Source organism: Hippopotamus amphibius, chromosome 2 (assembly GCF_030028045.1).
Source record: "Hippopotamus amphibius kiboko isolate mHipAmp2 chromosome 2, mHipAmp2.hap2, whole genome shotgun sequence".
NCBI lineage: Eukaryota > Metazoa > Chordata > Mammalia > Artiodactyla > Hippopotamidae > Hippopotamus > Hippopotamus amphibius.
In genome coordinates, this window is record NC_080187.1 from 128,798,123 (window position 1) to 128,811,584 (window position 13,462).

At 38.9% G+C, this 13,462-nt stretch overlaps 1 protein-coding gene across 5 annotated transcripts in view; it reads left to right on the plus strand.

Moving 5' to 3' along the window:
- The window catches only part of IARS1 (isoleucyl-tRNA synthetase 1), a 103,853-nt gene that overhangs the window by 20,258 nt on the left and 70,133 nt on the right, over positions 1-13,462 (plus strand). For all 5 annotated transcript variants that reach the window (XM_057719919.1, XM_057719922.1, XM_057719917.1 and 2 more), the window contains one exon: positions 4,576-4,723. In XM_057719919.1, coding sequence (XP_057575902.1) covers positions 4,576-4,723 — 148 coding nt within the window. The remainder of the gene's footprint in view (positions 1-4,575; positions 4,724-13,462) is intronic.

The window sequence follows — 13,462 nt, forward strand, 5'->3', positions numbered from 1 at the left end:
CTGTGATCAGCAGAGTTTCCTTTATTGTTCGTCTGTAAGCGTTGGTGTGTGGGGAGGGAGAGAATACAATAGTGGCTCCTTCCCCTGGGAGTGAGTAAGCAGTGGCGCTCTGTCGTTTCAGTTGGACTTGGAGGTGCCTGTTGCAGAGGGGCGTGGATGGCTCAGGTGTAAACAGAATGTTTCAGATTTGGGCCTCTCTCCGGGCTTCTTTGTTCTCGGCAACCTCCCTGCTGCCGGCGTTCCAAGGGGTTTTAAGCTAGCCCCACCCGAGGGCCTGAGGGTCCCTGTTATTCCTGAGTGCCTTAGGTGGCCCACAGAGGTCCCTTCAGTGCCCACTGCAGGTGCCAAAAGAGAGTGAGGCTATGCCCGCGGCTCCTCCCCCCTGCCCATGAGCCTGCAGCATCCAGCTGCCATCATGGCCGGGCAGCTCTCAGGGGCAGGCACTCCTTGCCGTGGACCTCTTCCCTCCTGTCCTCTCAGTCCGTCACCTTACTGGCAACAATTGTTCTCACCCTGAACCAGCTGTCTGGTTCCCACGCTCCCACTCCCGGACCCTCTGTTCAGCTGTGAATCGATGTCTCAGTCCAGGAACACTGAGCAGTGGTGCGGACCCTCCGTGTTTTCTCACTCCCTTCCGTCTGCCACAGTTCAGCCGCTTCACCCTCTTTGAACCATCGTAGATGCCTCCCTACCGGTTCTGTTGGGATCCTTGCGGTACTTTCTGGTGTCCAAGGTCATCTGCTGGTGTTCAGTTGGTTCTCTGTGGGATTTATTGCGTCTTTTGGTGCGTTCCCAATGCATCTGTGGAGAGGGATGCATTCCACGTCCCTCTACTTCGCCACCATCTTTTTTCCCTAGACATATCATTTTATCAATGTAATAAATTATGTATCTTTAAATATATATTTTTTAAATTTTATTTATTTTTGGCTGTATTGGGTCTTCATTGCTATGTATGATCTTTCTCTAGTTGCGGGGAGCAGGGGCTACTCTCCTTGCAGTGTGCAGGCTTCTCACTGTGGTGGCTTCTCTCTTGGAGCATGGGCTCTAGGCACGCAGGCTCAGTAGTTGTGGTTCATGGGCTCTAGAGCTCAGGCTCAGTAGTTGTAGCTCACGGGCTTAGTTGCTCCACAGCATGTGGGATCTTCCCAGACCAGGGATTGATTCCGTACCCTCTGCATTGGCAGGCGGATTCTTCACCACTGCACCACCAGGGAAGTCCCATTATATGTCGTTAAGGTTACCATAGTACCATTATCACATCTTAAAAAGTCATCCTCAAGCTTTTTTAACATTCTTAATTTTTAATATTCTGTAATTGTTTATGTGATGAATATTATCAGTGTTCACATTTCCATTTGTCTTATAAATAGCATCCTTTTTTTGTTCCTTCAGGTTATTTCTATTTGTTGTTGCTGTTCGGTTTTGTTGTTGTTGTTGTTGTTGTTTTGTAATCCAGATCTAAGGAAGGTTCATACATGGTAATAGCTGTCTTTCAGATCTATTTTACTGCGTAGGTCCCCATTTCTCTTTCTGTGTTTTTCCTTTTCTTCCCCCCACCAATATTTATTTATTTATTTGTCAATATTTATTCATTTATTTAGTTGTGCTGGGTCTTAGTTGCAGCAGGTGAGCTCCTTAGTTGTGGCATGCGAACTCTAAGTTGTGAGATGCATGTGGGATCTAGTTCCCTAGCCAGGGATCGAACCCAGGCCACCTGCATTGGGAGTGCAGGGTCTTATCCACAGTGCCACCAGGGAAGTACCGTTTTCTTTTTTTTTCCTTTTTTTTTTCCCCCTTGCAAATCGTTGTTTGGGAAACAGGTATTATCTTGTAGAGTTTCCCACAGTCTGAGTTTTCATGATTACATCTCCATAGTCTAATTTAACATTTTCTCTGTCCTCTGCATTTTATAAAAATAAGTACTTCATCTTCATGTCTGTTTTTTCCCTTGAGCATCTATAATAGAGGTCAGTATTTGTTTATGGTTTTTTGGTGGGTTAAATTTTACATATAATTCAGTGCACTGATCTTAAGTATACCATTTAATGGCTTTCACTAGGGGAATTCCCTAGTGGTCCAATGATTAGGACTCTGTGCTTTCACTGCCAAGGGTGCAGGTTCAGTCCCTGGTTGGGGCACTAAGATCCTGCAAGCCTTGTGGTGTGACCAAAAAATTTTTTTTAAAAATGGATTTCGCTAAATTTATCTGTTGCTTTTTTCAGATACATCAAATATCACATGTAGCCGTTGAGTAGTGTTGTGTGACTATGTACTTTGAAGAAATGGAAAGATCCACTATGTATTCTTCTATTTCTGGCTTTTCTCACCTAGCATTGTTTGTGGTAGTCATCCACGTTGTGGGTAGTTGTGGATCTTTTGTTCTGATTTCTGTGTATGTGACTATACCACAGTTTATTTATTTATGGCACCTTTCTGTTTTCCATTTCCTTCTTCACATCCTGCTAGGTAACCACTGTATTGAATTTGGTGTTTCTTTTTCATGCATATTTTTATATTTTTGCTATCTGTATAAGTATCCATATACTGTATTTAGTGTTGTTCTGCATGTTTTTAAATCTCACTCATTGTACTTCTGCATTTTGCCTTTTATGCTAAACATTATGTTTTAAAGTTTCTTCATATTGACACATGTAGCTTTATTTTTAACTGCGGCATAGTGTTTCATGTAACAAATAGATTGCAATTTATCTGTTCATTCTTTTGATAGATATTTGAGGTGTTCAGAGAGCATAGCCTTTTTTTTTTTTAATTTTTTTTAACTTAAATGGTAACAATCAATGTTGCTCTAAACAGTTTGTAATATAAATCCTTGTGTACTATGCTGTAGTTTTCTTTCATAACTAAATTTTAACATGTTAGACCCCCCTAATAGCTTGTTAGGTCCTAGAGTTTTCAAAGTTTATACTCTTCTGTAAGTAAATAAATACATTCTCTTATTGGGAAAGAGCAACCTGTACAAAAGTAAATTGAGTTATAGAAGAAAATCCTTCCAACTTTTCCAAAAGATAAACCAACTTGTAGTATATAAAAATATTTATTTTTTTATACTGTCTAAATTTTTGGTTTTTAGAAGTCTGGTTGATGTAATTATTTACGAGGCTTATGCTCATTGTGGAAAATTTAGAAACCATAGGGGCATAAAGAAGAAGGAAAAAATTATAATCCCAGTACCCAAAGGAAATCACTGTTAATGTTTTATTTGGATTTCCCTTTAGTGGCTTATTAATTTTTTATGTTCATTACTATGCAGACTAAAATTAATAATTTTTATATCTTAGTACCTATTTCCTGGCTTAATAAGACAACATATTTTTGCTCCTCCATTTTACTTGCTCTATTCCATATACTTGCACAAAATGAATATATATGTGAAGCCAGCACCCAGATAAAGTTTAAAAAGAAGCTTAACCTATCAAAAGCTCTCCCTTCTTATGGTCCCTTCAGTTTAGCATGTATCCCCCCACTCTATAGTAACCACTGTCTTCATTTCCAACCTCATTGTTTGCTGATTCTGTACTAAATATAAATGAATTGTACAGTTTGTTCTTTTTTTGTGTCTGGCTTCTCTTACTCAAGATTATGTTTGTGAAAGTCATGCATGTTGTGTGTAGTTGTAGATCATCATTTTTATTACTGTCTAGTATTTAACTTATCCATTCTAATGTTGATAGATATTGGGTAATATCCAGTTTTTGGCTCTTATCAGTAGTACTACTGTGAACATTCTGCAACTTGTCTTTTGGGAGCATATATACACATTTCTGTTGGCTATATTCCCAGTAGTGGAATTATTGAATCATAAGGTATACTTACATTTAGCTCTAGTACAAGAGTTGGCACATTTTGTAAAGGGCCAGATAGTAACTGTTTTAGACTTTGTGGGCCAGATTGTCTGTCAATCCTGTCAAAACCATTTTTAGCTCTTAGGCTGTATAAAAACAGGTAACGACCAGATTTGACCCATGGACCATGGTTCACTGCCTCTCATTTTAACCTGAAAGAGGTTATACTGACTTATACTTCCACTAGACAGTTCTGATTACACTGCATCCTTGCCAACCCTTAGTATTTTCTATCATTTTTCACTTCGGCCATGCTATGATTGTGTACTAAGGATTGTTTTTGTTTTTAATTTTTGACATAATTTCAGACTTCCTGAAAAGTTGAAAAAAATTCTCATATACACTTCAATTCAAATAAAGAATAACTCTGTTTTCCAAAATAGTTGTTTTATTGACTTAACTCTTTATGGACTTAATTATAAAATAGATCACTTGTAATAATGAAATCTCCATTATGTATCCCTCTTGATACACTATAAATGTTTTATTTGTGATTACTAAGGTAATTATTAAAGCATTTTCTTTATATAAAAAAAATTTGGAATTTCCTGCTTTGAATTTTCTTTTTTACAAACGTGGCAGATTTTTTTTTTTAAGCTCAGTTTATTCTGAAAATCAATTTATTCTGTTCTTTAGGATCAGTTCCTTTTTCTTCCGTGTCTACTGTTATGGAATTTGTAAAAGAATATTTTATCTCATTTTATTTCAGGATGTTCAAGATCCGTCAGTATTTGTAACTTTCCCTTTGGAGGAAGATGAAAGTATCTCTTTGGTTGCCTGGACAACTACTCCCTGGACTCTACCTAGTAACCTTGCCCTGTGTGTTAACCCAGATTTGCAATATGTGAAGATTAAAGGTAAGTGTGAGACTGGTTACTCATGGTTGGTGTGAACAAAATAATTTTAATGAATTTTGGGAAAGAACGTTAAAGCTTACATTTCTTCCTTTTTTTTTTTTTAACTTTTTTATTGACATACACTGTATTAGTTTCAGGTTTACAACAAAATAATTAAACATTTGTATACATTGTGAAATAAACACCACAGTAAGTCTAGTTAACATCCATCATCATACGTATTTACAGAATTTTTTTCTTGTGATGAGACCTTTTAAGATATACTCTCTCAGTAACTTTCAAATATGTAATACAGTATTAACTATAGTTGCCATGCTATAAATTATATCCCATTCCTTATTTTACAATTGGAAGTTTGCAACTTTTAATTCCCTTTACCCATTCCATCCACCTCCCACCCCCCATACCTCTCCCCCCACACACTCCTGCTTCTGGCAACCACCAGTCTGTTCTCTGTATCCATCAGGTTTATTTTTGTTATTTTGGTTTTGTGTTTATTCCACATATAAATGAGATAATACATTATGTGTCTTTCTTTGACTTATTTCACTTAGCCTAATGCCCTCAAGATCCAGCCAAGATTTTTTTTTAATAACTGTTGTTTATTTTATTTATTTTAATTTAGTTTTTTTATTTGGCGGCATCAGGTCTTAATTGCAGTACATGGGATCTTTGTTGCAGCATATGGGATCTTTTGTTGCAGCATATGGGCTTATCTCTAGTTGTGTGGGGGCTCCAGAGCGTGCGGGCTCCGTAGTTACAGCTGTCAGGCTTAGTTGCCACATGGCATGTGGGATCTTAGTTCTCTCACCAGGGATTGAACCCGCATCCCCCGCATTGGAAGGTGGATTGTTAACCACTGGACCACCAGGGAAGTCTCATTGGCACATGATGTTTTTTTTTGTTTTTTTTGTTTTTTTATTATTATTATTATTATTATTATTATTGGGAGATTTTTAATCACTGCCTCAATTTCTGTACTTGTGATTGGTCTGTTCATGGTTTCTATTTCTTCCTGGTTCAGTCTTGGAAGATTGTATTTTTCTAAGAATGTATCCATTTCTTCCAGGTTATCCAATTGATTGGCATATAGTTGCTTGTAGTAGTCTCTCATGATGTTTTGTATTTCTGAGGTGTCCGTTGTGACTTCTCCTTTTTCATTTCTAATTCTGTTGATTTGCATCTTCTCCCTTTTTTTCTTGATGAGTCTGGCTAATGGTTTATCAATTTTGTTAATCTTCTCAAAGAACCAGCTTTTAGTTTCATTTATTTTTCTTATGGTTTCTTTCCTTTCTTTTTCATTTATTTCTGCTCTGATCTTTATGATTTCTTTCCTTCTGCTCACTTTGGGGTTTCTTTGTTCTTCTTTCTCTAGTTGTTTGAGGTGTAAGGTTAGGTTGTTTATTCGATCCTTTTCTTGTTTCTTAAGGTAGGACTGTATTGCTATAAACTTCCCTCTTAGAACTGCTTTTGCTGCGTCCCATAGGTTTTGGGTTGTTGTGTTTTCGTTGTCATTTGTTTCTAGATATTTTTTGATTTCCTCTTTGATTTCTGTAGTGATTCCTTGGTTGTTTAAGAGTGAATTGTTTAGCCTCCATGTGTTTGTATTTTTTGCAGTATTTTTCCTGTAATTGATATCTAGTCTCATGGCGTTGTGGTCTGAGAAGATGCTTGATATGATTTCAATTTTCTTGAATTTGCTGAGGTTTGATTTGTGACCCAAGATGTGATCTATCCTGGAAAATGTTCCATGTGCACTTGAGAAGAAAGTGTAGTCTGTCGTTTTTGGATGGAATGTCCTATAAATATCAATTAAGTCGAGATGGTCTAATGTGTCATTTAAAGCTTGTGTGTCTTTATTTATTTTCTGTTTGGATGATCTGTCCATTGATGTAAGTGGGGTGTTCAAGTCTCCCACTATAATTGTGTTACTGTCGATGTCCCCTTTTATAGCTGTTAGCATTTGCCTTATGTATTGAGGTGCTCCTATATTGGGGGCATAGATATTTACCATTGTGATATGTTCTTCTTGGATGGATCCCTTGATCATTATGTAGTGCCCTTCCTTGTCTCTTTTAATAGTCTTTACTTTCAAGTCTAATTTGTCTGATATGAGTATTGCTACTCCAGCTTTCTGTTGACTTCCATTTGCATGGAATATCTTTTTCCATCCCTTCACTTTCAGTCTATATGTATCCCTTGGTCTGAAGTGGGTTTCTTGTAGGCAGCATATAGAAGGGTCTTGTTTTTGTATCCATTCAGCCACTCTGTGTCTTTTGGTTGGAGCATTTAATCCATTTACATTTAAAGTGATTATTGACATGTGTGTTCCAATTACCATGTTCTTAATTGTTTTGGGTTTGTATTTGTAGGTGTTTTCCTTTTCTTGTGTTTCCTACTTAGAGAAGTTCCTTTAGCACTTGTTGTAAGGCTGGTTTGGTGGTGCTGAATTCTCTTAACTTTTGCTTGTCTGGAAAGCTTTGGATTTCTCCCTCAAATCTGAATGAGATTCTTGCTGGGTAGAGTATTCTTGGCTGTAGGTTTCTCTCTTTCAGGACTTTCAGTATATCCTGCCATTCCCTTCTGGCCTGCAGAGTTTCTGTAGAAAGGTCAGCTGTTATCCTGATGGGTTTTCCCTTATATGTTGTTTGTTGCTTTTCTCTTGCTGCTTTTAATATTTTTTCTTTCTGTTTAATTGTCGTTAGTTTGGTTAATATGTGCCTTGGTGTATTTCTCCTTGGGTTTATTCTGTATGGGACTCTCTGTGCTTCTTGGACTTGGTGAATTATTTCCTTTCCCATGTTGGGGAAGTTTTCCACTAGAACCTCTTCAAATATTTTCTCAGACCCTTTCTTGTTTTCTTCTTCTTCTGGGATGCCTATAATTCGAATGTTGGTACGTTTAAGGTTATCACTGAAGTCTCTGAGGCTGTCTTCTAGTCTTTTTATTTTTTTTTCTTTTTCCTGCTCTGTGGCGTTTATTTCTCCCATTCTATCTTCCAACTCACTTATTCGTTCTTCTGCCTCAGTCATTCTGCTGGTTATAGCATCTAGAGTATTTTTAATTTCAGTTATTTTGTTATCCATTGCTATTTGTTTTTCTGAGTTCTTATGAACTGTTTCTTGTACTTTCTCTATTTTGTTATCAAGATTTTGTATCATTTTTACTATCATTACTCTAAATTCTTTTTCAGGCATTTTTCCTATTTCCTCCTCATTTATTTGGTCTTGTGGGTTTTTTTCCTGCTCCTTTGCCTGCATGGGGTTTCTTTGTTTCCTCATGGTTGTCCAAGCTTTTGGGGTTGCTTGTCCTGGTGATAGAGGTGTTTATAGAAGACTGTCCAAGCCTCAGACTAATGTCCAAGTATTGGATTAGATGAATATTCAGTCTAGGAAACACATACATGTATATGACACACAATTATTGAATCTGTTAGGACATAAGGCTCTAGAAAGACCTGACAGAACCCCAGTGTGCTATCAGATATTCAAAGAGAAACCCAGCAGAAATTGACAACTGAAACAGAACAAATCAGAGACAAAAGCAAGAGCAAACAAACAACAAATAACACCCTACACATACAAACATCAATCCAGGGAGATTTTGTAAGCTAGGATCAAATATAGAAATGAGCTGGAGTACCACCAGAGAGAATGGAGTTTCTCAGAATGTAATTAGACAACTGTACTAAGAACTAAGATAAAGACAAAAGCCTAATATTAATACCAACGCAGTGCATCATCTGGAGAATAGAGCAAGGAGTCTGAGCAGACCGATAGTGTTGCTTATAAGTATGTTAAGATAAAATACACTTAAAATGGCTGGAAGAAAGGGGAACAGAAGAGCGTAATGTGGTTGGAAATATGCAAAGAAAAAGAAAGGAATAGAAGTGTATAAAAGAAAGGGATGAAAGGAAAGTATGAAAGATATTTTGTCCGTAATACCAAAAACTTAGCTAGATATAGAAGTATATAAAAAGGCAAAAAAAAAAAAAAAAAAAAAAGAATAAAAAATATCCTTAAAAAATTATGTTGTAAAACTTGTAGATCCCTTAGGGCTAAGATCATATTTAATAAATCAAAAAAAAAAAAAAAAAAAAAGAGAGAGAGAGAAAGAAAAAGAATCCAGAACTGATCCCAGAATGGACCAGTTCAATAGGTATTGATACTACTATTTCTGTTTCCTTAGCGTCTCAGCTGTAAGTGTCCTTCTCCTTGCCTTGGGTTTTTTTTTTTTTGCATTATTCTGTGACCAGCAGAGGTTCCTTTATTGTTCGTCTGTAAGCCTCGGTGTGTGGGGAGGGAGAGGGTACAATAGTGGCTCCTTCTCCTGGGAGTGAGTGAGCAGTGGCGCACTGTTGTTTCAGTCAGGCTTGGAGGTGCCTGTTGCAGAGGGCGCTGGTGGCTCAGGCGTACACAGAAAGTCTTAGAGTTGGGCCTCTCTCGGGGTTTTTTCTTTTTGATGCTGGTTTTTTTTTTTCTCTCGGCAGCCTCCCTGCTGCTGGCGTTGCAAGGAGTTTTAATCTAGCCCCGCCCGAGCACCTGAGAGTGCTTGTTATCCCTGAGCGCCTTAGGTGGCCCGCAGGGCGTCTCTCCACTGCCTGTTGCAGAGGCACCGAAAGAGAGGGAGAGGCTATGCGTGGGGCTCCTCCCCCCCGCCCGGGAGCCTGCAGCCTCCAGCCGCCATCATGGCCGGGCAGCTCCCAGGGACCGGCACTCCTCTCCGCGGACCTCCTCCCTCCTGTCCTCTCGGTTCGCCACCCTACCGGCAACAATGTTTCTCACCCTGAACCAGCTCTCCGGTTCCCACGCTCCCGCTCCTGGACCCTCCGTTCAGCCACGGATCGATGTCTCGGTCCGGGAACGCTGAGCTGCGCTGCGGACCCTCCGCATGTTTCTCACTCCCTCCCGTCTGCCACAGCTCCGCCGCTTCACCCTCTTTGAGCCGTCGTAGATGCCTCCCTACCGGCTATGTCGGGCTCCCCGCAGCCCTTTCTGGTGTCCGAGGCTGTCTGCTGGTGTTCAGCTGGTTCTCTGTGGGAATGACTGCGTCCTTCCGTGCACTCCCAATGCATCTGTGGAGAGGGATGCACTCCACGTCTCTCTACTTCGCCGCCATCTTTTTCCTGATCTGGCACATGATGTTTTAAACAGCAAAATTTCATTCTATCTTACAGCCAGATAGCATTCCATTGTACATATACATACCATATTTTCTTCATCCATCCATCCATTGATGGACACAGGTTGTTTCCATAGCTTGGCTATTATAAATAATGCTGCAGTGAACATGGGGTGCAGATATCTTTTCAAGTTAGTGTTTTCATTTTCTTTCTTTCTTTTTTTTTTTGTATGATTGTTTTTTTAAGGACTTTTATTGAGATACAGTTAACGGACAATAAACAGCATATATTTAGAGTGTACAATTTGGTATCCCAGTCTCCCAATTCATTCCCCCCAACCCTCCCTGCTTTCCCCACTTGGTGTCCATATGTTTATGCTCTACATCTGTGTCTCTATTTCTGTCTTGCATTTCCTCTTTCTTAGTTGTTAGCATTTGTCTTATGTATTGCAGTGCCTCCTATATTGGGTGCATCTATGTTTATAATGGTTATCTCCTCTTCTTGGATTGATCCCTTGATCTTTAGGTAATGTCCTTTCTTGTCTTTTGTAACATTTTTTATTTTAAAGTGTATTTTATCTGATATGAGTATTGCTACTCCAGCTGTCTTTTAATTTCCATTTGCATGGAATATCTTTTTCCATCCCCTCACTTTCAGTCTGTATGTGTCCCTAGGTCTGAAGTGGGTCTGTTGTACACAGTATATATATGGGTCTTGTTTTTGTATCCATTCAGCCAGTCTGTGTCTTTTGGTTGGTGCATTTAGTCCATTTACATTCAAGGTAATTATCTATATGTATGTTCCTTTTACCATTTTCTTAATTGTTTTGTTTTTGTTTTTGTAGGTCCTTTTCTTCTGTTTTCCGCTTAGAGAAGTTCCTTTAGCGTTTGTTGTAGGGCTGGTTTGGTGGTGCTGAATTCTCTTAGCTGTTGCTTGTCTGTAAAGCTTTTGATTTCTCTGTGGAATCTGAATGAGATCCTTGCTGGATAGAGTATTCTTGGTTGTAAGTTCTTCCCTTTCATCACTTGAAATATATCATGCCACTCCCTTCTGGCTTGCAGAGTTTCTGCTGAGAAATCCGCTGTTAACCTGATGGGAATTCCCTTGTATGTTATTTGTCGTTTTTCCCCTGTTGCTTTTAATAACTTTTTTCTGTCTTTAATTTTTGTCCATTTGACTACTATATGTCTTGTCGTGTTTCTCCTTGGGTTTATCCTGCCTGGGACTCTCTGCACTTCCTGGACTTGGGTAGCTGTTTCCTCTCCCATGTTAGGGAAGTTTTCAACTATGATCTCTTCCAGTATTTTCTCAGGTCCTTTCTCTCTCTCGTCTCCTTCTGGGACCCCTATAATGCGAATGTTGGTGCGTTTAACATTGTCCCAGAGGTCTCTTAGGCTGTCTTCAGTTCTTTTCATTATTTTTTCTTTATTCTTTTCTGCATCAGTGATGATCACCATTCTGTCTTCCAGGTCACTTATTCGCCAATCTGCTATTGGTTCCTTCTATTGTATTTTTCATTTCAGTGATTGTGTTGCATATCTCTGTTTGATTGCTCTTTAATTCTTCTAGGTCTTTGGTAAACTTTTCGATCTTTGCATCCATTTTTTTTTCAAAGTCTTGGATCATCTTCACCATCATTATTCTGAATTCTTTTTCTGGAAGGGTGCCTATCTTCTCTTCATTTAGTTGTTTTTCTGGGGTTTTATCATGTCCCTTCATTTGTACAAAGTCCTCTGCTTTTTCATTTTCTCTATCTTCTGTGGCTGTGGTTTTCAGTTCCACAAGACGAAATACTGCTGATACTGCTTGATACTGCTGTCTGCCCTCTTGTGGAGGAAGCTATGTAGGAGGCTCCAGTGTTTTCATTTTCTTTGTATAAATACCTAGAAGTAAAATTACTGGATCATATATGGTTGTATTTTTAATTTTTTGAGGAACCACCATGCTGTTTTCCATAGGGCTGCACCAATTTACATTTCTATCAACCTTACACAAAGATTCTCTCGTCTCTACATCCTTGCATCACTTGAGCATCTTCTCATGTACCTGTTGGACATCTGTTTGTCTTTGGAAAAATGTCTATTCAGATCATCTACCCACTTTTAAAAATTTAATTTTTGTTTTTTTTTTTTTGCTGTCAAGTTGTATGAGTTCTTTATATATTTTGGATATTAGCCCCTTATCAGCTATATGATTTGCAAATATTTTCTCTCATTCACATGGTTGCCTTTTCATTTTGTTGATTACTTTTGCTGTGCAGAAGCTTTAGTGTGATGTAGTCCCACATTTTTTTTTCCTTCCGTTTCCTTTGCTTATGTTGTCAGAGCAAAAAACAAAACAAAACAAAAAAGCATTACCAGGACCAGTGTCAAGAAGTTTATCAGCTATGTTTTCATCTAGGAATCTTACAGTTTTAGGTCTTATGTTCAAGTCTTTAATCAGTTTGCATTAATTTCTGTGCATGGCATAAGAGAGTGGTCCAGTTCTCCCAACACCATTTATTAAAGAGATTCTCCTTTCCCCATTGTATGTTCTTGGCTCCTTTGTTGTAAATTAATTGTCTATATATATGTGAGTTTATTTCTGGGCTCTCTCTGTCTGTTTTTATGCCAGTACCATACTATTTTGATTACTGGAGCTTTGTAATATAGTTTGAAATCAAGGAGTGTTGTGCCTCCAGCTTTGTTCTTCTTGCTGAAGATTACATGGACTATTCAGGGTATTTTATGGGTCCATATAAATTTTTAAATTGTTTATTCTATTTTTGTGAAACATGCCATTGAAATTTTGATAGGAATTGCACTGAATCTGTAGACTTACTTGAGTAGTATGGACATTTTAACTGTGATTTTCAGTTCCACAAAATGAAATAGTGCTGATACTGCTTAATTCTGCTGTCTGCCCTCTCGTGGAGGAAGCTTTCTAGGAGGCTTGTGGGTGCTTCCTGATGGGAGGGACTGATGGTGGGTTGGGCTGGGTGGGTGGAGCTCGGTAAAACTTTAATCTCATTTGGTGGTTGGAGCTCAGTGACACTTTAATCTGCTTGTCTGCCAGTGGGTGGGGCTGTGTTCCCACCCTGGTGGTCATTTGGCCTGAGGCGGCCCAGCCCTGGAGCTTATGGGCTCTTTGGTGGAGCTAATGGTGGACTCTGGAAAGGCTCATGCCAGTGAGCACTTCTCAGAACCCCTGCTGCCAGTGCCCCTGTCTCCTCAGTGAGCCACAGCTGCCCCCCACCTCTGCAGGCAACCCTCCAACACCAGCAGGTAAGTCTGGTTCAGTCTCCTATGGGGTCACTGCTCCTTCCCCCTGGGTCCTGGTGAGCACACTTTTTTGTGTATCCTCCAAGAGTGGAGTGCAAGACAGATTCTTAACCAGTTGACCACTAGGGAAGTCCCTACATTTATTCTTTAGTTCTAAGTTTTTGGTGGATTCTTGAGTTTTCTATATGTATTGTCATGTCATCTGCAAATAGTGAGCTTTACTTCTTTTTAATTTGGATATCTTTTATTTCTCTTTTTTACCTAATTGTTTTGGCTAGGATTTCCAATACTATGTTGAATAAAAGTGGTGAGAGTGGGCATATATATCTTGTTCTTGATATTAGAGGAAAAGCTTTC